The sequence below is a fragment of the Anabrus simplex genome, chromosome 5, assembly GCF_040414725.1.
Source record: "Anabrus simplex isolate iqAnaSimp1 chromosome 5, ASM4041472v1, whole genome shotgun sequence".
In the NCBI taxonomy this organism is placed as follows: domain Eukaryota; kingdom Metazoa; phylum Arthropoda; class Insecta; order Orthoptera; family Tettigoniidae; genus Anabrus; species Anabrus simplex.
In genome coordinates, this window is record NC_090269.1 from 121,593,865 (window position 1) to 121,608,859 (window position 14,995).

General features: G+C 36.4%; 1 protein-coding gene across 3 annotated transcripts in view; it reads right to left on the reverse strand.

Moving 5' to 3' along the window:
- The window catches only part of LOC136874681 (major facilitator superfamily domain-containing protein 12), a 257,334-nt gene that overhangs the window by 40,783 nt on the left and 201,556 nt on the right, over positions 1 to 14,995 (reverse strand). For all 3 annotated transcript variants that reach the window (XM_067148320.2, XM_067148322.2, XM_067148321.2), the window contains exon 4: positions 9,981 to 10,188. In XM_067148320.2, coding sequence (XP_067004421.2) covers positions 9,981 to 10,188 — 208 coding nt within the window. The remainder of the gene's footprint in view (positions 1 to 9,980; positions 10,189 to 14,995) is intronic.

Consider the following 14,995-nt stretch of genomic DNA (forward strand, 5'->3'; position numbering starts at 1 on the left):
AATTGACTTCAAAATTGAGAAGCTTGTTTCCAAAAGGTACTATATCCACTCTGGAAGATTTTTCAATACTAAGGAAAATTCTGTACAATTAATAACATCATTATCAACTTTTAGGTGACGTTTTATCCATGTAGGTAACAAATTAAATTTCATGGAGGTGCATTCCACTTTAATGTATATTGTATATGAAATATGCTGTTAGCTGTTTAAAATGCTGTTTCAGATGGACTTAGTACATTTTGACCATTGTACTGGATGAAGTACCTTTTGGCATAAATTGAAATGGATATAGTACTTTTTTTAAAGGAATTTATTCATAATAGTTAACAAAGTAGATTGGGTGTCCCAGATATTTTTATCTGAACATCATCTTCATTATTACATATACATAGTGAGTTGCTGTATCTATTTAATAAGTTTATCAGTTTATAAATGGCAATTTAAAAGCAACAGACATTTAGAAGGCATCTTCGTCAACATAGTCAATGTTCCCCACTTCTTCACAATCAGTCCCTCCTTCACCTGTAACACTTAGGTAGCCCTTGTAGAAGGCATCCACCTGCCAATTAATACATATTTTACCTTGAAGTTTTCTAACATCATTAATCTTGGCGTCAGACATATGGATCCTCTTTGTTGCTTGCCTCAGAGGTGGAACAATGTTCTTAACACTCTTGTATTTAGTTTTTAGAATGTTGTGCTGGGTTCCTGTGACATCTGCATAGAACTGTTGAACAGTAACAAAATTGCATTGTTCATGGTTGAAACTGATTACTTTGGCATCAGAAATACTAAAAACCTTGTCAATTTTCAGGAAAGGTTTTAAAGATTCCTTCCATGTTTGCACAGTCACTTGTCTTTGTGAGTGAAGTGTACCTACAGAGGATAAAATTTCATCATACTCTTTCGGATGAAGGACTTGGTTTTTCTTCCTCAGTTGCCTTTCTACTAAACTGAAGGCTCTGTCAGCTGGCAAGTATGAGTGTCCTCTCATGGGAAATATCCATTTCAAGCCTATACCACTTTTGCACAAAATTTAATGAACATAAACAACATTACATAGTTCTTGTTCTGTCCAGTGTAACTGTCACAAAATATGCGTATGGAATTCTAGAGTTTTTCTAAGAGGTGCTTCAAAACATTCTACCAACACATGATTGAGGAAATGCCACGTGGAAGAAATAATCTCATTTGATCCTTGCCCATATTCTGACTCCAACCAGTGGTAGAAATGGATGTTGTCTTTATTCAATACTCCCTTCGCATCATATATCACAACAGAAAATATGTAATACCATATTTGATGAGAATAGTAAGCTTCTCCAATTTCAGTTTTAAGAAGTGGTTGGTTTTGCATTAAGTTGAATACAATGGTTACACTCCCAGCTGGCTGCTGGTTCAGCTCTGTAAAGAAATATTTCACAATCCATTCTCATTTATCCTCCTGGCTATTTGCTAGTCTTCTTTCAGTTTTTAACCTTAGACATTCACTACAAATATCAGTCCTTTTAGAACCAAATCCTAGACTGAACTGATGTGTAAAACATGCCAGTACATACCATACTTCCAATCACTGTCATTATATTTTTCTTTGTGAAGTTCCCACATTTTTTAAATGCATAGGTAAGAAGGTAAATAGAACCTTCTAGGAGCCTTGTTTCTACCATAATGTTTCTTTTTACATTTAAACTGTTTTATATGTTCAACATTTCTGCATATTCTTTCAATTTGGGCCTGGCTCAGCCTAGATCCTCTCCTTTTTTCTCCTATTTGTTCATCTGGTTTAGTAATCTGCTGAGCTGCTAGTTCAGTCTTCCTGCAGTTCACTGAAAGTATGCTCATAAAGGAAGTTTTACATACCTGAATAGGACCACCAATTGCCTGAGCAAAGAATGTTGTGCTGTATGTTTTCATTCTCAGAGCTGCATCATTATTTACCCGTTGTCTCATTTCTTGATGGATACAGTTCCTTTGCATCCATCTCATGGCACAGGCCAGAGCAAAGTGTAGCTTCTACCCAAGTCACAGCCTCATCCATGGCTGTGACAATATGGAAGCTGCTAGGGTATGGGAGGTGCTGAGTAATGACATTAGAGCACAACCAGTGTGTCTGAGTGTTGTGAAAGGTGTTGCTCATAGGGTTAGTCATGCTGTAATATCACTTTCTGACCCAGTGAGGAAAGCAGTGGCAAACTAGCTCACTCCTCATCTTGCCTAGTATGCCTCATTTTGGTGCTGCCATTGGTTTTTGTGGTTTCCCTATAACTACATAGCCTTTGGTGGTGGTATTTGAGGATCCAGCCAGCCTCTGGGCTGATGACCTACTAGACATCTTGATGGTATTGACAGAAACATGTTACTGAATAAATTTAGTTTGATCTGGAGCAGTAGTCAGTCTCCAGTACTTTTCATGGAAGATGTGCATTTTATCCTGGGTCAGTGTACCTGCCTTACAAAAGGAATTGTGTGAGTGATTGCATGCTATACTACAGCCTTTATTTTTGGCTTTCCACTTTGTCTTCTTACAAGTATTTTTTTTTTTTTCCATGAGCAGCATCTCCTCCTCTTTCTTCTAGAACGTCCTGGTGGTGTCTCACTGCTGCTGAAGTCCCAGTCATCATCATCACTAAATTCACTCTGTCCACCTGATATCATTTTAACAGGATTATCTACAGACTCTTGAAACTTGACAACATGTATAATATCAATAAATTCTACTTTTTATAAAAAAATAAAGAAATCATAAAATATATGAACCAATGACAATGCTGTAACTGCACTATTACTGACCAGAATGAACAAAACAAGTGAAGGAAAATAGTATTTACAGTGCTGCCAAAGGAATCTATACAGTCTATATTTTCCCTCAATCAGAGCTAAATTTGATCCTGTACAACTATATTCTTCTTGTTTTGTTTTGGCCAACTAAGGACCACGTCATTTCAACTGTTTCCCCTTGAGCTTTAATGCTGGTCCAGTATTCCTTCATTCATATACAGTGTTGCTCCTTTCGCTCTTCCGTCCATGCCTTTCCAGTTTTCATCTTCGGCTTTGGTTGGAAACTCTGATGTTCTTGGAGGTTTTTCTTAAGTGGGACACGCTCCTGGATATCTTCAAATGAGATCCCAATCTCCTGCAGAACTTTCTGTTCTTCACTTAACCATGCCCCCTTTGCCTTTTTCTCTTGGAGGAAAGTGAAAATGCAATTGGTTAACCGTGCTGACTTCATTCGGGCCATGTGTCCATGAAAAGTAATCCTCCTTTTCCGCATCACATCAGTTATTTTCTCCACATGCGAGTACAACTCCTGGTTGTGCCGTCTCCTAAACTCGCCGTTGTCTTTGACTGGACCTAAGATTTTCTTCAAAATCTTTCTTTCCTTCGCCTCCAATTTCTCCATCATGCCTTTTTTGTTCATGGCGAGACATTCCACTGCATATAGAGCTTCTTGCCAGATGACAGTGCAATAGTGTTTGATTTTTGCATTGTTATAGACATTTTTAGTCAGATGGTAAGCCATTTCCATTTTATTCATGCGTGAAGCAAAGGCTTCTTTTTCGGACATGTTAGGTTCTATCCATTCACCAAAATACTTAAATTTTTCAACTCGCTTGACTTTTCCATGTGTCCTTCCTAGCTCACTTGGTGCCAGTTTGATGTTTGTAATGAATTTCGTTTTCTCAAAGGAGATTTGGAGGCCCGCCTTTGCAGCTTGTGTTTGAAGCTGGTTGATCTGCTTTGTGACCACATCCAAGGAATCAGCGAAAACCACGAGATCGTCTGCAAATGCTAGACAGTCAATTGAAAGGTTCTTGTTCTTGTGGCCTAGTCTGACTCCGCTTTTGACTCCTTCATAACTCATTTCTGTGCGCCATTCACGGATCACTTTCTCAAGAATGCAATTGAACAACAGAGGTGAAAGACCATCTCCCTGCCTAACTACTGTCCGTATTTCAAAGGCATCTGAAGTTTCTCCTCTGAACTTCACTATATGCAACTATATATTTATTTAAAATATCTGAAAAGTTAATACCCATGAAGAACTGATATCATACTTTCTGACACAAAACCCATTTCAACATTATGAATTAAAATGGGATAAAGTACTTTTTGTCACATAACTGGATATAGTATTCTTTGGAACAATGTATTATGTGGATATAGTACATACTGGAACAAAATTAAGTTTTACGCTATTAATTTCAATGGGACATAGAACTTTCTGGACCAAACCTACATCAAAATCGGAATCAGTTAACTTATTACACAAAGACAACACAACAACAATAATGTTGGAAAGTGGATATAGTACCTTTTGGAAACAAGCTTCTCAATTCAGAATCTAGATCCTGAATCATGGAAGCATCCCAGCAGAAGATATGGACTCTAATCACAATTATTTTGTTGGTCATGAAATGTTGGCTGATGTATAGAACAATCTGCAGGAAAGAACAAAACCAAAGAAAGGGGAAGTCAGTAAATTGAAGGACGAAGGATTAAAATAAGCAAAATAGATTAAGTAAGACTAGACAGTCATAATGTAGGGAGAGGATTTTAAGGTGCAAAGTATGGTCAGAAAAGCAGAAAATGAGGTTCTGAAAATATATAAAAAAAGGTAAAAAGAAAGATGTTGATGAAATCACTTTATTAAGGTTTAAAACAGTTACATAAACTTTCTCTATCCCATTTACAGGGTTCTAATAATTAATAGACTATTGGATTACACACAACATTTCAATGTTTGTGACAGTAAGTTGCTGGTGCTTTGAGCTTAGTAGATCCTTAAAGGATTCATAAAAGGAGAACATCAGAGGATGCATACTATTTCACTCAGACTGGATATTAATATGTGGATGACGATGTTAATAATAATAATAATAATAATAATAACAACAACAATAACAATAATAATATAAGGAACCTTTCATGCAATGACCGCTGCTTTTCAGATCCTGAAGCGAAGGCATGTTTAATATTCTTTATACAGTATATTTGCTGTACTCAATATGCTGATTTATTATTTATTTGATGCTTGTTATTGATTGCAATATTTACTTTGCAAATGGCACATCGAAGAATGATGTCATCAGTTTCGATAAATTGCATCTTGTATTCTTCTGAAAGTGCATACAACTTTTCCTCCTTAACCATCGGCATGATTTTGTGTTGTGAAAAATACATTCTTACCCGGTCTGTCAAAACACAAACAATAGAGTACACAGTTGATAAGTGGAACCGTTAAATTCATCCCAGTACTAACTGAACTTAGTTGAAATGAAATGGCGTATGGCTTTTAGTGACAGGAGGTGTCCAAGAACTTTGGCTCGCCAGGTGCAGGTCTTTTGATTTGACGTTTGTAGGTGACCTGCGTGTCGTGATGAGGATGAAATGATGATGAAAACGACACATACACCCAGTCCCCGTGTCAGGAAAATTAACCAATTATGGTTAAACTTCCCGACCCTGCCGGGAATCGAACCTGGGATCCCTGTGACCAAAGGCCAGCATGCTAACCATTTAGTCATGGAGCCGGACTGAACTTAATTTAAACTGTTGCACCATTACTGTTTAAATTTTAATTTGATATCACACCTCCATGTTGGCCATTCTTGCTGAGGTTGGCCTTGCCAGTAGGAGTTTAACCCTCAAGTACCCAAGTCTGGTCACCGAGACCACCACTCAGAACTCCACTGTTGCAATAATTTGTGCTGCTAACTACCTTACTTGTTGAGTTCTAATAATAACTTTCCTCCCTGGAGTATGACTATAACAATTTAAGGTTACACAATGATTGATGTTCTGGAAGCAGCCTGTGAGACTGGACCTTGGTGTTTACATCACCAGTGGGTGTGAACTGAATAATTTTGGTGATCAGGCATGATTCATCACCTGCAAGTGGCCCATGAGACCAGATCTCGATGTTTATATTATCACTGGGTGTGAAGTGAACAGTCTCTGTGATATCTCTTCATATATAATAATTTCGTGTGGCTATTTCTAGCAGAGTCCAGCCCTTGTAAGGCAGACCCTCTGATGCGGATGGGCGGTATCTGCCATGTGTAGGTAACTGCGTGTTTTTGTGGTGGAGGATAGTGTTATGTGTGGTGTGTGAGTTGCAGGAATGTTGGGGAAAGCACAAACACCCAGCCCCCGGGCCATTGGAATTAACCAATGAAGGTTAAAATCCCCGACCCGGCCGGGAATCGAACCTGGGACCCTCTGAACCGAAGGCCAGTACGCTGACCATTCAGCCAACGAGTCGGACATATCTCTTCATGAAGGGGTCTTATGATATAAAGAATCCTGCAATAACTAGTGTCCCAAATAAAACTGCTATGGATACTTCCAGACATGTGTTATAAGTGAAAGCTTTACTAAAGTTGTGCAGGAGTGGCTTGATGAAGACTGTAGTTATGGAGATAGTTGTGAAGACGATGGCACTATTCATAGCGACCATAGTTCGGACTAAAAATAGTGAAAATAATGAGGAAATGGTAGTTAGTGTGGTGAGCGATGAGATAGAAGCAGATAGTGTGAGTGAATCTTTTCTTTTTTTATTTTCTTTTTAAAATTTTTTGCTTTACATTGCACTGACACAGATAGGTCACATGGTGACGATGGGATAGGAAAGGCCTAGGAGTGGGAAGGGAAGCGGCCATGGCCTTAATTAAGGTACAGCCCCAGCATTTGCCTGGGGAAAAATGGGAAACCACAGAAAACCATCTTCAGGACTGCCGACAGTGGGGATGCAAGCTCACAGCTGCATGCCCCTAACTGCATGGCCAACTCACCCAATGAGTGAATCTTTTGCCTGAGGTAATGATGACATAGTTCAACTTTTACATTACAAGATATTAGAATCATTCCATATTGACGGTTTTCACTTTACAAAGGTGAAAAATGAGAGTATCCTCCTTTTGTTATTATTATGGAAAAAAAAAAAAAATATATATCTGTGTAAATGTTCATTAAAACTCTGAGTCCTCAATCACTCTTGGATACTGAAACATAATATTTTGAGACTCCTAACTTTTTGATGTGAAGCTTAAATTGGAAATGAAGCTTCTCATAATGTATTATTTTTCCAGTATCATTAGTTGAAGGACAAGAGAAGCTAATGCAAATCACAAACTTGAGAAATGTAGATATAACACAGTTGAAAGCCTTCATAGATTTGTTATCTTACTCTACATCTTTTAAATTCAGTCATGAAAGTACGAAGTCAGTGTTTGCAACAGATGGTACCGGGAAGGAAATATTCCATTGCATGATGAATGAGAAAAGATTTGAAAGTCTTCTTTCTGATGTAAGATTTGACAACCCTGATGTCAGAAGTGAATGCAGAGTGCTCGATCCTACAGTACCAATTTCTGAGGCATTCAGCACAACTGTTGGGAATTCCCAGAGTGCGTTCAATATTAGTTAGCTTCAGGAGGAGGTGTAGATTCAAGATATTGAATATTGCACGCGTGCATGCACCCAAACACGCGCGGTTGTATTTTACAGTGAATGACAACAATCAGTGCTACCAGTGCTTTCATCATACCCAATGCCTTCAAGGATAACTCTGCGAGAACAAGGTTATAGATTTCATGTGGCTATTTACAAGGTCTCATCCTCCTCACATGAAATAATCCAGCTCACTGGTATTACCTTGGACGATGATAATCCTGGGGCCTGTTCCATGAACGAACTTTGCAACTTTTCACCTTTGCACTTTTCACTTCTTGCAAAGTGCAAAGTCTTTCTGTTTCACCATAATCTAGGTTTTACTTTTCAATTCTTCGCAAAGTGAAAAGTCTTTGCGAATGAGTGATCCGATCAAGTTTATTCCATGGGCAAACTGTATAATACTCCTTGATTTTAATGCTTTATTTTTCATGGTGAACTTGACAGTATAATTGTGGTACAGGTAGTTTTAAAGTTTTGACAATGGGAAAGAAAGATGATTACAAGTAGCTGGCTGTGTTAGAAGTTGTCAAGGAGAAACGGGACATCCTTTTTGGCAGCTTTAAAAACAACCTCTCAAATGATGACAAGCATCAGTTTTAACTAGAGTACTGTCAACACATTCACACACAGAAGAAAATTCACCCATCATTAGAAATTCCGTTGCTATATTCTGTGGATTATCAGGCCAACATACTATGTTAAGAAATATTACATTTACTACAACAGTATATTTCATTTACATATTCCATAACATTTACTATAACTTTGATAACAGTTCTGCAAACAATTGATTTTGTTGTCCCATGCATTGCTGCTACATCGTGCAGCTGGGCACCATTTCCTAACCAATCTATACATATAACTTGTCCTGACTGACTGACCGACCGACCGACCGACCGACTGACCGACCGACCGACCGACCGACCGACCGACCGACCGACCGACCGACCGACCGACCGACTGACCGACCGACCGACCGACGAGCCAAAACTACTGGACATAAAGAAATGAAATTTTGGGGATATATTCATATTAAAATGCAGGTGCTTGCTAAGAGAGGATTTTCGGATATCCGTCACTAAGGGGGTGAAAAGGGGGGTGAAATTTTAAAATGAGTGTATCTATATCTCAAAACTTTACAAGTTTACAGATGTAAAAATTGGTATTTATAATTTGCTTTAAAAATAAGGAAACACGTATTTTTTTGTTTTCAGAAAATCCCAATAGGAGGGGTCAAAAAGGGGTTGAATGCCTTTAATCAGGAGACATAACTTTGGTATCAGAAGTCTGAAGAAGAGGCGAGCTGTAATCTCTCAATGCACCATGACATAGCAATTGATGCTGAGACTAATAAGTCTGAAATAACAATGTACTATAACTGTTTCAAAAGAACCATAGATGCCTTGATAAAAAATGTGGTTTATTGTGCTGGACAGCACACACAGTGGTGACCCCTGGCTTTTCTTCTATAGGGTCTTGGAAATCAGTGTTAGCAATGCTTTCATCATATACAATGCCTTCAATGATAACCCTGTGAGAACAAGGTTATAGATTTCATGTTGGATTGCCTCCTCTCTTGTGAAACTGCACGATCTTCATCTTTAGTTGGACCTGAGAGCTTGCATCCATAGAGTACAGTAATGAGAATACTGGAAGAACTGCAACCATGAAATGAAAAGCTACAAAAAAGGGGAAATGTGTTTTCTATGTGGTCCAAAGGAGAAGAGAAAACCCTCATACTTATGCCACAAATGAAAGAAACCAGTCTGTTTGGAGTATGCTAGTAAAGTGTGTGCTCGCTGCACTCAACATGAGTAGAAATGAAGACTAACTTCTTACATTGCAGGTATTTTCTACATTAATATAATTTATTTCATTTACACCATTTCAAGTCAGTTATGTCAGTGTTCTAAGAGTGCCATAGAATTAATAATGCTACTTTGTGATATATCAGATTTTTTCCTTAGTTCCTTTATCGATGTTATTTTTCTCTGTGTTGCTATCTTTTACAACACTAATAAGAAAGTATACTTCTTTGTAAAAAGCATACATCTTTTTGACTGTGAATAACATCTTATATTTGTTATGTGCGTTTATAATTGTTTATGATTTAGTCCTTTTGCCCTGTTTTCTTCATCGGCTGATGACGACACTTTAAATGTGTCAAAACTGGTCCCAAAGTTAACATGTAACTTAATATTGGTACAACTTAATAACAGTGGAACCTCTATACTTTCTTTTTAGTAATGTGATTCTCAGTTCAATACAGAACAGTTATGATGTTTTTAACTTTAAATGATGGCTATATTTTGTCGAAGTTAAAAATATTACTGACAAGAATAGAATAGAATATTCCTCTCCCCCAGTCTCGGATCACTCGAGGCTGGGGAGGTAATAATCATTTATTGTACTCCAATATGATTTGGTACATGCACATGCAACATTAAATATTTACAATTAAACTTATTCACTATTTCTATCTATTTCTAGATTGTATTTTGTTTTTTCTTTTCAGATTATTTGTTTACCTTATGGCAGTCAGTTCTGCTCTTCCTTTCTGGCTGCCTGTCAAGTCTGGTATGAGAGAAAGATGTGATATTTGCACTATTGCCCATCCGATTTGGAACACTATGATCATTCCAGCATAGTAGAGTGCCATTAGCCACGGTCTGTCTGCACTGCATCCTGGGCAGGGACAGAAGATCATAGGGAAGCTGACTAGTACAAGTCCTGTACCTAAAAGAGACAATACAAAGTATTTACCTTCATTAGTGACAGCTAATGCCAACTGTGGTAAGGGATGGTAAGTGGATCACCCCAAGAAGTAGGTATATCCTCTACGAAATATCAGTATACAAGAATATTTTTGAAATAGCAATATCTCCTTGATTTCCTTGTTCAGAAGTCTCAGAATAATATTTCTTTAAAAATGAACTACAGTCATCATCATCATCATCATCATCATCATCTAGTTATGACACTCTTGTCTTTGATAGAATCTGTGACTCTATGATTTCTTATATGCTATTCAGGGTTTAGATGGTATCATCTGTCATATTTAGGGAAAGGACTTATAGGCACAAGTAAGTTAGAACGCAGACATACTGTATCAATCAATCAATCAATCAATCAATCAATCAATCAATCAATCAATCAATCAATCAATCAATCAATCAATCAATCAATCAATCAATCAATCAATCAATCAATCAATCAATCAATCAATCAATCAATCAATCAATCAATCAATCAATCAATCAATCAATCAATCAATCAATCAATCAATCAATCAATCAATCAATCAATCAATCAATCAATCAATCAATCAATCAATCAATCAATCAATCAATCAATCAATCAATCAATCAATCAATCAATCAATCAATCAATCAATCAATCAATCAATCAATCAATCAATCAATCAATCAATCAATCAATCAATCAATCAATCAATCAATCAATCAATCAATCAATCAATCAATCAATCAATCAATCAATCAATCAATCAATCAATCAATCAATCAATCAATCAATCAATCAATCAATCAATCAATCAATCAATCAATCAATCAATCAATCAATCAATCAATCAATCAATCAATCAATCAATCAATCAATCAATCAATCAATCAATCAATCAATCAATCAATCAATCAATCAATCAATCAATCAATCAATCAATCAATCAATCAATCAATCAATCAATCAATCAATCAATCAATCAATCAATCAATCAATCAATCAATCAATCAATCAATCAATCAATCAATCAATCAATCAATCAATCAATCAATCAATCAATCAATCAATCAATCAATCAATCAATCAATCAATCAATCAATCAATCAATCAATCAATCAATCAATCAATCAATCAATCAATCAATCAATCAATCAATCAATCAATTGGCAGATTCCCTATCTGTTGTTTTTTGGCCTTTTCTTAATTGATTTCAAAGAAATTGGAAATTAAAAACTCCTCCTCCTATGAACGAATATTTGTTCCAATTTGTCCTCTTGAATTCCAACTTTATCTTCATATTGTACACTTTCCTACTTTAAAGACAACCACTCAAACTTATTTCTCTACTAATTTCATTCGATGCCATCTCTCCTCTGACAGCTCGTCTTCTTTCTCCCAAGTCTTCGCAGCCCAAACTTTGCAACATTTTTGTAATGCTACTCTTTCGTTGGAAATCACCCAAAACAATATCAAGCTGCTTGTCTTTGGAGTTTTTCCAGTTCTTGAATCAAGTAATCCTGGTGAGGGTCCCATACACTGGAACCATACTCTAGTTGAGGTCTTACCAGAGACTTATATGCCCTCTCCTTTACATCCTTACTACAATCCCTAAAGACCCTCATAACCATGTGCAGAGATCTGTACCCTTTATTTACAATCCCATGTATGTGATTACGCCAATGAAGATCCTTCCTTATATGAACACCTAGGTACTTACAGTGATCCCCATAAGGAACTTTCACCCCATCAATGTAGTAATTAAAACTGAGAGGACTTTTCCTATTTGTGAAATGCACAACCTGACTTTTAACCCTGCCTGCTGTCCATCTCACAACATTATCAAGGTCATTTTGCAGTTGCTCACAATCTTGTAACTTATTTATTACTCTATACAGAATAACATCATCTGCAAAAAGCCTTATCTCTGATTCCATTTCTTTACTCATATCTATATATATAAAATAGCTTGTCCTGACTGACTGATTGACTGACTGACTGATTCATCATCGCCGAGCCAAAACTACTGGACATAATGAAATGAAATTTTGGATATACATTCATATTAAGATGTAGGTGCTCGCTAAGAGAGGCTTTTTGGATATTCCGTCGCTAAGGGGGTGAAAAGGGGGGTGAAATTTTAAAATGAGTGTATCTATATCTCAAAACTTTTAAAGTTTACAAATGTAAAAATTGGTATTTAGACTCTTCATTAAAAATAAGGAAACACGTATTTTTTTGTTTTCAGAAAATCCCAATAGGAGGGGCGAAAAAGGGTGAAAAGGGGTTGAATGCCTTTAATCAGGATACCGGTACTTATGTCTCAGAAACTAAAGGTTTTACAGACCTGAAAATTGGTACTTTTGATCTCTTTTAAAAATAAAGAAACATGTATTTTTTGTTTTTGGTAAATCCAGTAAATGGGAGGGTGAAAAGGGGGGTGAATTTTTAAAATCAGTGTATCTATATCTCAAAACGTTGAAAGTTTACAGATGTAAAAATTGGTATTTAGAATCTTCATTAAAAATAAAGAAACACTTATTTTTTTGTTTTCGGAAAATCCTAATAGGAAAGGAGGAAAGGGGTGAAAAGGGGTTGAATGCATTTAATGAGGATACTTATATCTCAGAAACTGAAGATATCACAGACCTGAAAATTGGTGTTTTGTATCTCCTTTAATAATAAAGAACCACGTATTTTTTTGTTTTTGGAAAATCCAATTAATGGGGGGTGAGAAGAGGGTGATTTCTAAAATTAGAGTATCTATACATATCACGAAACTTTTAAAGTTTATAAATGTAAAAATTAGTACTTAGAATCTCCTTTAAAAATAAAGAAACACGTATATTTTTCTTTTCGGAAAATCCCAATAGGAAGGGTGGAAAAGGGTGAAAATATGTTAAATACCTTTAATGAGGCTTATTATATTTCAGAACCTGAAGATATTACAGACCTGAAAATTGGTATTTGAGATCTACTTAAAAATAATAAAGAAACAGGTATTTTTCGTTTTTGGAAAATCCAAGTAATTGGGGGGGGGGGGGTGAAAAGGGGTGTGAATTTTTAAAATGAGTGTATCTACATATGAACATTTTAAAAGTTTACAGATGTGAAAATTGGTATTTATAATCTCCTTTAAAAATAAAGAAACACGTATTTTTTTTGTTTTCGGAAAATCCCAATAGGAAGGCTGTAAAAGGGTGAATAATGGGTTGAATGCCTTTAATGAGGCTACTTATATTTCAGAACCTGAAGATATTACAGACCTGAAAATTGGTATTTGGGATCTACTTTAAAAGTAAAGCAACACATATTTTTTCGTTTTTGGAAAATCCAAATATTGGGGGGTGAAAAGGGGGTTGATTTTTTGAAATGAGTGTGTCTACATCTTAAAACTTTAAAATTTACAGATCTAACAATTGGTAGTTAGAATCTCCTCTAAAAATAAAGAAACGCGTATTTTTTTGTTTCCTGTAAATCCCAATAGGAGGGGTGTAAAAGGGTGAAAAATGGGTTGAATGCTTTTAGTGGGGATACATATATCTCAGAAACGGAAGATATTACAGAACTGAAAATTTGTATAAGGGATCTCCTTTAAAAATAAAGAAACACGTATTTTTTTAGTTTTTGGAAAATCCAATTAATGGCGGTTAAGCAGGAGTGACAAATTGGGGTGAATTTTTTGAAAGACTATATCTACAGAATATCTTGGAAACTTAAAATGTTACAGACGTAAAAAGTGGGTGTTTGGAATCTCCTGTAAATGTAAAGAAACATAGGTGATTTGTTTTTGGAAACTCCACTTAAGGGGAACTCAAAAGGGGTGAAATTTTTAAATGAGAACTTTTACGGTAAATCTAAAAAAACTTAACATGTTACAGAAGTGAAAAATGATATTTTTTATCTCTATTAAACATAAAGAAACGTGTATTTTTAGTTTTCGGAAATACCACTTGGGTGGAGGGGGGGGGGGGGTAAAAGTGACTGAAAATGGTGTTGAATCCTTTTAATTAGGCTACTGATATCTCAAAAATGAAGATGTTACAGACGTGAAATTTGATATTTGCAATCTGCTTTAAAAGTAAAGAAACACGTGTTCTCGGAAAATCCAATGAAGTGGGGGGGGGGGGGGGCTGAAAGAATTGAAAAATTGACTTAATTGTATGAGAATACATACATCTAATAAAAACTAAAGTTGTTACAGACGTGAAAATTCGTATTTGGATCTACTTTAAAAACAAAGAAAAACGTGTTTTGGTGGGAAACAATTTTTGGGGGCGGGAGTGTAAAGGAGTTGAATTCCTTTCATGTGGACACATAAATCAAAAACTGAAGAAGTTAAAGTCGCGATAATTGGTATTTAGAAGATCCTTTACTATTAAACAAACAAGTATTTTTTGCGGGAAAATTCACTTAGGGGGAGGGGGGAGCAGTGTGAAATGAAGTGAAAAAAGTGAATTATTTTTATGGGGATACATATATCTCAAAACTGGAGGTAATAGACGTGAACATTGGTGTTTGGAATCTCCTTTAAACTTAAAGAAACACGCCTTCTTTTAAGTTTTTTTTGTTGGGGGGGGGGGGGGATTGGCTGTAAATAAACTTAACGGCGGTGGGGTGTAAAAGGAGGTGAGACCAATTGATTTTACTGTCCTTAATGTACTTACAAGGATCCTCCGTTGCTCAGGCGGCAGCGCGCCGGCCTCTCACAGCTGGGTTCCATGGTTCAAATCCCGGTCACTCCATGTGACATTCGTGCTGGACAAAACGGAGGCGGGACAGGTTTTCTCCGGATACTCCCGTT